At 44.3% G+C, this 11,017-nt stretch overlaps 1 protein-coding gene across 1 annotated transcript; it reads right to left on the bottom strand.

Annotated features, from left to right (window-relative positions):
* Positions 1-672: 672 nt before the first annotated feature.
* brd2a (bromodomain containing 2a) lies at positions 673-10,855 on the bottom strand. Its single transcript, XM_047606028.1, has 12 exons — positions 8,725-10,855; positions 5,714-6,017; positions 5,443-5,580; positions 5,150-5,291; positions 4,828-5,027; positions 4,217-4,729; positions 3,956-4,084; positions 3,671-3,862; positions 3,304-3,566; positions 2,885-3,204; positions 2,666-2,794; positions 673-2,576 (listed from the first exon to the last, which is right to left on the bottom strand). Exons 1-12 carry the CDS (start codon positions 8,754-8,756, stop codon positions 2,449-2,451), a joined length of 2,490 nt encoding a protein of 829 aa, XP_047461984.1. The 5' UTR covers positions 8,757-10,855; the 3' UTR covers positions 673-2,448.
* Positions 10,856-11,017: the final 162 nt, after the last annotated feature.

Below are 11,017 nucleotides of genomic sequence, written 5' to 3'. Positions count from 1 at the left end.
AGAATAAGACGAGAAGCTGAAAATATGACCATGATCGTCTTAACAGTCTTAACAATTCACAAAGAATAAATATATAAATATATATGTGGTGGTACACCTACACCTTTGAGGCAAAACGTCTCATGTAACACATAACATGCAGACTTTATCACATTTTTTTCACACTTTTTCACATTTTACTTCCTACTTTACAACATTTGATCTAATATTATACATAGAAATGCATTTTAAATGTGAAAACAGATTATTAAAGGACTTTTGTTGTGTATCTTTACCTGCACAGGTCTTAGGTTCTTGCTCTAATGGTCGTCTAACAACATGTGGGAGAATTGTCGAGTTTGTCTGTGGAAGAATTAGAAAAATAATACATGAGAGAGAGGGTGCAGCTTAGTAACAACATAGATGTTTTCTAACATTAGAGCAAATGAAGCTGAAACAATGATCCAGTTCTTAGAGTGAGGCAGAAATTAAGTTTGTGTATTTAGAGCTGGGAATGATTCTTGATGATTGGTTGAGTTTAAGACTTTTAAGATGCACTTTGCTCATTTTCTATTTGGACAAGTAAGAAAAAGACCAGTTCTTTATCATTAATGGAAACACAAATGATCTCATGTCGTTAAAAGTTCGAACTCGCTCCAAACACCACGTAATAAAATGTCCCCGGAGTCAGTGAAAAGATGAACATGTGTCAGTTTATTTATGTACAGATGTTCAGATGAGCTGATGGAGTCCAGTACAGAGGCTTTTAGATTTCTGACAAACTTCAGAAGAGTAAATCTGAGCGAAGGAGCATTCTGCTTTAAAACAGGAGCAAAAAAAAAAAAAAAAAAGAAAGAATAAAGTTACTGAAGGAAAAACAAAAACATGCTCAAAGACCGAGACTGTAATATACTCTATGTACACTTCTACAATCCTGACAGATAATCTGTGCATATTTCATAGACATCCACTTAAAACCCTTTTTTACTTTCAGTATTTAGATTTATTCTTCCTGAATAAATATTAACTTGCAGGTATTACTACTAATCTCAAGCCACAGCTGATTTGAAAAACAAAAAACACACTTACTTAAAAAAAAAAAATCACAAAATCTTTTTTTAGTAGTACCACCAAAACAAACAGTGCATCGTTATAACTCACAACATTAAAAACCACCTCTTCTCTACTGGATCTGTTGACCTGCCGACTGTTATCAAGGTTTTTAAATCACACGAATAACTTAAACACAACTGAGCTGATGGAGAAGATCAAACGTTCAGCTGCCGTCGATCTAAAAGGCCGAAGAGCTTTTAAAGACAGTTTCAGGTTTTCGAAATCTTCCCCCTCGATCGAACGAGAAAGTCAGAAACGTCCCTGCGACTGAAGTCAAACGCCAAAAAAAAGAAATCCAAAGAAACGAGGTGTTATTTGGGCACAGGTGAGTGGACGAGACGCGTCCTCACAATTTATTAGCAGATTGGTCACAAGAAGAAGAAAAAAGCAACATGTTTTACAGAGAAACTGAAAACGGTGGAAGAGACAGTCGACACGGGAACAGAAACATTTAAACGGTTCTAAACTATGTCACATCTCTGTACAGTAGCCGACCTTTCCGAGAGGAGCGTGAGGATGCGGGACAGTCGTAGATGAGCGGGTGCGGCCGTTCGTCAGCTCCTCTGTATTGCATGCGTTCTGTATTCTACTGAACCAAGGTGCTTCTCTGTGCAGACCGGGTTTTCAACGCCTGCGTCAAAACGATGAGGAACTTTCACAAGGCTGCACTTAAAAGGTGCCGGGGTCTCACACTCACGCGCATGTGCATGCAAACACACACACACACGAACACACATTCATACGAACACGCATTCACACACCAACACCTCCCCCCCCCACCCCCTCTTTATCATTCAAGAAAAGAAAAGAAAAAAAAAAACTACACAAAAATTAAAACACAACTCGGCCCACACCAGTTCAATCTTTCCCAGAATGAGGGAATAAATTAGCTCCATAAAATGCTTCTTTATAAAAGAAAAATAGATATTTATATAACTGTACGCCTTATCTATACAGCATAAAGACAGGGAGCACGGTAAGAAGGGAAAATATCTCCAGAAATGACACAGATTCTGGCTCTAGCACCCTTATCCCTCCAACACATGCGTCACTCTTCTCCTCTTTTTTGTTGTTGTTGTTGTTTTTTTTGCAGGAGATGAAGCATCCCTCACTCCACCCAGCGAGGCCAGTTTTCCAGGGAACTTTCACTTTCTGAGTCCAGGACTGGAAGACTGGAGCGCAGGGAAAGCCCCATCTCTCTCTCTCTCTCTCTCGCTTTCACTCTTGGTTTGACGTGTTGTGTCCAGATGTCCTGGTCTGGTCTGATCTGTTCTACAGTTCAGCCCGGGTCGGTGGGAGGAGAAAGTCTTTCGTACGGGAAACAGTCCGTCTCTCTCTCTCTTTCTACTCCGTCTCTCAGCCGGAGTCTGAGTCGCTTGTGTCTGAGGACGAGGACGAGGACGAGGACGTGGAGGAGTCCGAGGACGAGCTGCTGGCGCTGAGACGTGACGGCTGCGTGTTGGTCTCCGTCGCGGGTTTCTCGGCTGCAGGAGCAAACGGAACACGGATGTTTATTTAATCCACGTCTCGGCGTATTTGAGTTAAGTGAGAGGGAGCAGTGCGGAGGACTTACGTTTGGTCTTCGGGGGTTTCTTTCCAGAGTTGAGCTGACCACTGACGTCCATCAGCCTCCTCTCCAGCTCCATCTGCTTCTCCAGAGCCAGCTCCTCCCGGGATTTACCGGCGCTGTTCTTAGTACTCGCTGCATACGAACACAGAAGAAACGGCGTTGATTACATCATAAAATAATAACCACCACTAACTAATCAATGACCTTCTTCCTTCCACTAACCGTATGGTTTTCGAGGTTTCTTCCTCAGACACGTCATGACGTATCTCTCCAGCTCCCTCAGCGTCGACGGCTTCAGCGTCTCGAAGTCTATCTCGATCTCCTCGGGGTTGGTGTCCCGGAGCGACGGCTCGCGGGACTGGATGATGTAAACGACGCGGCCCAGCTTCTCGCCGGGCAGCTTGTTGATGTCCAGGCTGAGCTGTCGCTTCTCGTCGTAGGACATGGGCGACGTCTCCTCCTCCTCGTCCGAGTCGAAGTGGCTCACTATGGGGTCGTGGACCGGCTGCGGGACGTTGAACGTCATGGCGCCCTTTTTGGATCTGAAACAAGACGCGATCGTGGTCAATGAAAACACCCCACACACACACACACACACGAGCTTCCAGTTCCTACTCCGTCCAGCAGGGGGCTGCACTCACTTGCTCTTGTTGTTTTTCTTGCTCGCCGTCTTCTTGATGGGAATCACGGGAACGCCTATCGCTCGGTTGCTCTTGGGTTTCGGAGTCTTGGTGATTTTTGGCGCCTTGGGCGGTTTAACCGGCAGCAGCTCCTCCTCTATCCTCCGATGCTTTTCCTTTTCTACCTTTTTCTTCTTCTTCTTGTCTTTCTTCTCTTTCTTCTTCTTGGGTTTGACAATGGGGCCCTGGGAGAGTGCGGTGAGCTGCTCGTGCACGGCTTTAAGCTGAAAAAAATAAATGAGACAAACTCAGATTAGCACCTGAAACGTGAGCATTTTTCTGCTGCTGCTGCTGCTGCAATGACTTGGTTTTCCACTGAAGCACAAACCTGCTCCTGCAGCTCTGCCAGCCGGTTTGCCCTCTCCTCCTCGGAGTCGGAGCTGGGGCTGCTCTCGCTCTCCTCGCTCTCACTGCTGAGCTCACTCTCCGAGGACGAGGAGGAGGAGGAGGAGGAAGACGAGGAGCTTGGTGGCGCTGGAGGCTCGTCTGGCATCTTAGCAAAGCAGAACTCAAACACGTCCTGGAAGAGAAACGAGAGTCGACCGGTTTGAAAACAAGAAGGCAAACGGTAGAAACTAGAAACTCAGCCTTAAAAAAAAGACTAAATGAGCACCTGGAGTTTTCTGGCCATGGACACCACGTCATGATCCGGGGGGTTGTACTTGTAGCAGTTGGAGAACATCAGTCTGACGTCAGCAGAGAACTGCTGCGAGTCCCGGTACTCTCTGCTGTCCATCTTCCTCTACAGACACAACAACGTTTCACATATTAGACAAAAAAATAACAAAACAAACGTCCTATTTTCACATATAAAACTGGAGCACGTCCACTCTTAGACAGAGGATGAACTGAGGAATAATTGACGCTCCAGTACCTTGATGGTGCTGAGGTCCATGGGCTGTTTGATGATATCATGGTAGTCATGAAGTCCTAGTGTCGTGGCATCGACCGGCTTGTAAAAGGGCCAGGCGTACGCCGCGTGCTTCTTGGAAAGCAGCTCCTTCAGGACCCCGTTGCAGTAGCGGAGCTGAGGGCTCAGCTTGCTGCGGCGCACCGGCGGCGGCAGAATGGAGTCCGGTAAATCTTTCTTCGGGGGCTTGATGGGCCGCCCGCTCACCCCCCTCCTGCTCGCCGACGCCGCTTTGGTTCCCATGATCATTGTTCCGCGGCCCATGCCCATTCCCATCCCCATGCTCTGGCTGAGGCTGAGGCCTTGGGTCATTCCTAAACCGGAGTCGTGGTCCACGCCCAGCGATGTGAGGGTGAGCGGCGAGTCGTGTCCGCCCCCCAGCCCCAGGCTTATGCCGCTGACGCCCATGGTGCTCATGATGGGCATGGCCATCGTGGTCGGGGTGGTCGTGTCCGCTTTCCGCTTCACGCCTTTTTTCTGTGGTTGAAGAGAAGAGGAGCGTTGTTGTGTCTGCGGCCTTCGTCAATTTTTACTCAAAATTCTTAAACACAAAAGAGTGAAGCGTCGATTGTTACCTTAGCGGTGGGCTGCGTGGGAGGCAGACCTGTAATGGTCGGGATGTTCTGCTCGAGAGCGAGCGTCGGGGGCAAGCTCTTGGTCAAAAGTGTCTGTGGGGGCGTGGAGAGGATGGAGTCAGGTGTTTCTGGGGTGGGTGGGGAGTACGCCGACTGGGAGACTGCTGGGACTTGATGGGCTGTTGTCACTCCTCCAGACACTGGGAGAGAAGAGGGAGGAAGATTCATTTAAAAAAAAATAATAAAATGAATTTACGTGCATTAAAAAAAAAAAAAAACAATGTTCGTGCACGTTGATGCAGCCACTGCTCACTTGCATTACCTCTGCCTTTTCTCCCCGGTTTGACTGCTTTACTCCGCGGAGGAGGGGGAGGAAGTTCTAGCTCATCCTGGGGCATCTGAGCCACTTTCTGCAGAAACGCCTTCTCCAGTGACTGGGCCATCAGAACGATGTCATCTGTTGGCTGCAAGGTGATAAACAGATTATTAGATTGTACACGAGAAGCAATGCATCATATTTTGCACGTGACATTAAGATAAAACAAAACATCTGTCACTGCTGAAATCAAACATGCACCAGACTCATTATTTCTCACATGAACACAAATGGTTTACCTTATTATAAATATAGCAATTGGTAAACATGGTGTTGAAGTCCTGCATGCATTCACTGGCACTGCGGTAGTAGTTGTTTTCTAATCTCTTCTTGATAGTTCCCATGTCCATAGGAGTTTTAATGATCCTATGATAGTCCTGAGGAGGCAGAAGACAAAAAAAAAAGATCAACAGGAATCTTCAAACAGACTGAAACCCACTACAGTCAATAGACGAAGCCTGTTTTGTGAATAGTAGAATATAAATAAGACGAAGGGCGATTAACACTTACAGGCAGGTTGAGCTTGGCGGCATCTACGGGTTCATGGAAAGGCCAAGCAAAGTGGTGCCTCCATAGAGACTTGAGCAGGACTTTCTGTAGGAACTGGAGTTGGTTGGTCATCCTCCCCTGCCGGTTAGGGTCCCTCACAGGGGGCTGTGGGGGCCCTGAATGCACCGTCTGACTGAGGGGCGGCAGCCCAGGACTCTCAAAGCCCTCGTAGAGGAGCGAGGGCTTTCGGATGCGTTTCCCAGCGGTGCCAGAGCCCTGATCCATCGAGACTCCCAACATGCCGACCTCAAGCCCAACATGGGAGCTGTAAAGAGGACAATTGAAAAACTAAAATGAGCTTCCACGCTGAAGATAATTTACTTTTTTTGTCATTTGTTGAACTACAACACCAAGACTTTAATTTCTAAAGTCTCTGCCATAACAAATTAAATAAAAAAAAACATCCCTGCTGTGGTAACTAAAGGTGACATTAATGCAAAATAAAGTCAACTTGTTTCTTTACTTAAGGTAAAGAAACATGGTGAATTAAAAAGGGGTTTTATCTCTCAGTAACCTGAGATTAATGTGAAAATAATTATCTTAAGTCACCTGACATAATAGCGTTCCCTTGTTGGCACACATTGTGTATTATCCCATCAACCTAATCCAAGGCACAAAGAACCCGTCACATATTCAATATATTACAACAGCCATAAACAGGTCTGACTTGGAAGTCACCGTCCTGTCGTACCAGCACTCACAACACTTCCTCGTTTCTACACCCCTCACTGATCACAGGCTCAAACTCCACCTCCGTCTCCATGTAAATAAACCCTCCTGAAGGCTTGTGGGTGGGGTTTCAGCTGCCGCGTTACAGTAATCACCAGACTCTTCTAGGGTTTTCCAACATTCAAACAAAAAATGCTCCACTACCAGTCACTCAGTAAGCTTTAGAATCCAGTATACGCTTTCAATACAAGTTTAGTGATATTGCTTATTAGCTATTTGTAACTCTAAAGCGTGTAGTTTAGTTTCTGCTGGACGAGAAAGGAGACACTGGAGGAGACGTGCTGCCGTTAGCCTGCTCAATAACCCTCAGTGTAGCGTCACTAGCTGAAGTCAGCAGGAGGCTCTCGGTTACAAGGTTTTAGCCGCACATTACCCCGTCTCCCTGCTATTAAGGAGAATGTGTAACCACATCTAACTTGTGTCGGTCTTGTGCAACAGTGTGCGTGTTCATCTGAAGACCTTTAACAATCTAATGTCTCACACTTTCTGCAATGTCCCCAGTGCTCATATCTAAGATGTGCACAGTTGCTTTGGGTATAATCAGTTACGCTCCAATGGTGACATGCAGTTCTGTGCAATTAATGCATTTCTCTAGTGAAGGAAATTAAAAAAAAAATAATAAATGTTGCCTCTCACACCGTTATCATGGCCATAAACTCACCGTTACTTTCTCTTTCAGCTTTCTGAAATTCAAATTTTGGCTCGTTCCAAAGGCACAGTGGGCATTTAGGGCCATCTGGTGCTAACATCTCTAAGTAAACAAATGTCTTTATTTTTTAGGACCCTAAAGAATCTGGTGCTACGACGTACAGGTGTTGTTTCCCCACTGGACAGGTGCTTACCACACTGATCATCTTCTACATATACAACAGGATTACGTTTGCACTGACCCACCACCAAACTTAAGAAGGCAGTTCAGATTATATGTAAAATACATATAATTACAAGGGTTGAGCTAATATGCTAATTTCATTTATGCATATTTAAGCAGGCCATTTTAAATGATACAACTTTTGGAAACATATTTGACAGTTAGTATACTTTATTATTAAAAAAAAGGAAGGTAATCATGTACATTAACAACACTAAAACAGAAATAATATTAAATGTGTGATGATTAACAAATAAAGAGTTCCATACAAAATGAAAACAAAACGTACAGTAAAGTAAAAACCTGGAGTCCTAACTTTTACCCGAATAAAGCGCGACACTGAGCTCTGTAACCAGGCAACCGGCTCAAACAATCCCAACACACATGGAGAACATTTAGTTCGTCAACACAAACTCAAAGGCAGCCAATTGTCTTTAGTTTTCTTTTTTTTTTTTTATTTAAATAATAATAATTTACCAACGGAGCCGGCGATAACAGCTGCTGTGTTAGCCCTTCACAACAACAACCCCTGACGGTCACATGGCTACAACATCAAGCCGGCAAAACAAGCACAAATCCTCCGGCATTTCCGCGTATATGCTCCAAAACTAATCTGACTCAAGTCGGGTTCAACTGTTCGTGTCTCCTACATATAAATGCGTTTTGTACTAAACGCTGACAGAAGTTACTGAAAAATGTGCTGTGTCCTTCTGCACCCAAACACTGCTGCTTGCATCCGTTGTTGAAGGAATTGTTGCTGTGGAAAAGATTGTAATCCAGAACGCGTGAATGGACTGAAGCAAAACAAATCTTATCCGACTCTTTCTCTGTATACAGTATTTCTATGCCTCCGCTTCAGTGCTTTGAGCTGCCAGCTGATGCAAGCAGCGGTGTTTGGGTGCAGAAGGACGCTGCACATTTATTAAAGACAACGGTGAAACAAAACAACTAGTTTCTTAACTAGTTGCAAACGTTGCGACACAGAACAACTACCCCTGCACGAATACACGCAAAAAAAGTTAGTCTCAAACTGTGGCCGTGTTACCATCACGCCTGTCATAAGGAAGGCTCTGGTCTGTGGAGCTAACGCTAGCAATGCTAACACCAGGCAGCGGGAGAAGATGGCGCCGGAGTAGCAAGATCCACAGTCACAGCAAAACATTTAAATTCTTCTACCATTAAAGGCTTTTAATCTCTAAATTAAAGAAACTACACGCGTATTTCTCTGATATAGCCAGTGACCATCTCTCTTCCACCATAGTACAGCAAACACGGGCAGCAACCGCCGATATTTTGAGAAAAAAAAATCATTACAATTGTATAAAATATTCCCTTTGACGGAAAGCTGAGAGTCAGTTTTACCGGTAGATACCTGTCAAGGGGCGGGTTAACAGCCATATCCATCAGGATGGATCCGGATTCTGTTTTTAGCTAGACTCAAACCAGGATCCGTCTCTGTTCGTCAGGTTGGTCCGCTCCCCGCCACGACGAACTCCTTCTAATCTGCTTCGTTGAAATGGCGACGATGCGACTACACCCGGTTTTTTATACACCGCCCATTCACCCCATTGGATGAACTACCTCCGAACATACCCGCCCCTGGAATTCCTATTCGCCATTTACGACATCCATCAAAGTCACCACACCCCTAGACACCGAAACGCCACTGACAGTCTTTCAGACCAACCTATTCGCATGATTATCCTGTCCGTCAAAGACATTGCACAATGCTATTGGTCCAGCCCATTCAGTATTACAGAAAGACTGCCTGTAACTGGCTCCGCCATATAATCCTCCACAAAAACCGAAGGCAACGAAGCCACCTAGTTCCTTATCATGTTACATTACATCAACGTGTGCAAAACGTCGACGCTGATTGGTCTAAGCGTCTCAGACGCGGGCTTCCAGTGTAAATACCAGGAATCCTATTGGCTCTTACACTCGGTGACGTAGAGCCAGAGCTTCTCCCCTACTTACCGTGATGTCCGCATTTGTGTCTTTCAGAAAGACACACGGCCGCCATCTTGAGCTGCTGAAAACAGACCACTAAACTCGAATTATCTGCTACAAATAAGTCAAAGTGTCAAACAAAACGGACAAAATGCTAAAGAAATTAACCCTAACAACACAAACTGGTGTAATAAGCCAACTTCTCTTGGAAAAATAACAATCTGACAACACTGCCAACCAAGCAAGGCCTTCACAACCCACACACAGCAAAGCAGTAAAAGAACCAAGACCAGGCCTAAAACTAAACTGAACACACAACGAAAAGGCTAAAGTCCCACATTTACTTAAATGAACAGTGTAACTCCGTCATTGTGACTTAACGACCACACCTAGTAGGGTCACAACGCTGAATGACACAGCAGATTTCCCAACTAACAATACAACATTTGATTAAAAAGCTAACGCCAGACCCAAGTAATTAGAAAATTGACACTAACGATCCAACACAAATAAAGGCAATTAAAAGATGAGTAATACGTTTTTTAAAAAACAAAAAGCCACTCCTGACCTTTGAGACTATACAAAACAAATACATTCAAACTATATTCCCTAAAACGCCAATCCCTAAAACACAAAACAATACTAAATAAATAAACCTTTAAAAGATTTAGCCGAAACTCAACAAAAAAGAGTAACACAAAATGGTTACCTAACTATCTGCGCCCATCCCCCACACCAAGGTTACAAATTCCCTACAATGTCACTCAAATAGATAAAGGAAAGTAACATTATAGCCACACAATAACAAAGATTACTAAAGTTTTGATAACCTGAAGCAGTTATTATTTAAATTACATTATACCGTTAAGAATGTAAAGTTACATGTACAAAAAATAAAATCAAATATTTTCAAAAATTGACATGAAGATCTCGAATTTTAAAATAAATACAAATGTCGACTGGTAAATCCCCAAAATAATGCGAAAATATTTCTTCAAATAATCTCTTCTCGTCTTCCACCTCGATACTTTTAAACCAACACATTTCCCTCAAACATGTCCGCCTTCTTCCTCCATTCCCTGGGCTGGGTGGTGGGGGAGGGGAGTCATGTGATGAAATAAGCCTGAGAATCAAACTTGAACACGTGGCATTCCGCGAAAAAAAATAAAAGAAATAAAAAAAAAACAAATCCACGGCGCGTCCATTCTCACAAAAGACACAACATCCGCATCGACATCCTGTGATCTGCCCGAAGTATAAGACTCAGATTTGAGGATAAAGTTGAAATCTCCGAACAAAGGACATACTTTCGGCTGAATTTTTGGCTCGCTCCGATTGGTCAGGCTCGACCACGTGACTGGAAAACAAATTTCGTGTTATTTATCGCGCTATTTCCAAATGTTCCTCAATTGTAAAAAGTATACTCCTTATATAATCGCAAGAATCCTTCACAGCTCGCATGTTTCGGGTTGTCTTAAAAGAAACAGATATGTCTGTTTTCTCCAGATGACGACTGCTGTCGATCTGTGTCTGTGTTGCAACACGAGGCATTGCGCATGCGCCAAGCCCCTGAGGACGCATTGCTAACAATGCGCAGAGAATTGAGAGGAGGCTGATCCAAGAGCAGTTTTTTTCATATGATAAACACTGAGATCCCGCAGTAAATCGGTGTTCCCCAGAAAGGAGGTGGGATTCAGCTGCAGGGAAACGGATGA

This window comes from Mugil cephalus, chromosome 14, assembly GCF_022458985.1.
Source record: "Mugil cephalus isolate CIBA_MC_2020 chromosome 14, CIBA_Mcephalus_1.1, whole genome shotgun sequence".
NCBI classification, from domain to species: domain Eukaryota; kingdom Metazoa; phylum Chordata; class Actinopteri; order Mugiliformes; family Mugilidae; genus Mugil; species Mugil cephalus.
Note: the sequence above shows the minus strand (reverse complement) of the source record. Positions and strands in the feature narration are given on the sequence as shown.

Excerpts from the sequence above, each read along its gene's own strand:
- brd2a (XM_047606028.1), bottom strand. The coding sequence starts at position 8,756 with ATGGATATGGCTGTTAACCCGCCCCTTGACAG. Across the intron at positions 6,018-8,724 it reads GTTAACCCGCCCCTTGACAG|CTCCCATGTTGGGCTTGAGG; the intron begins GTATCTACCGGT and ends TCCTCTTTACAG. Across the intron at positions 3,205-3,303 it reads AAGAAAAACAACAAGAGCAA|ATCCAAAAAGGGCGCCATGA; the intron begins GTGAGTGCAGCC and ends GTCTTGTTTCAG.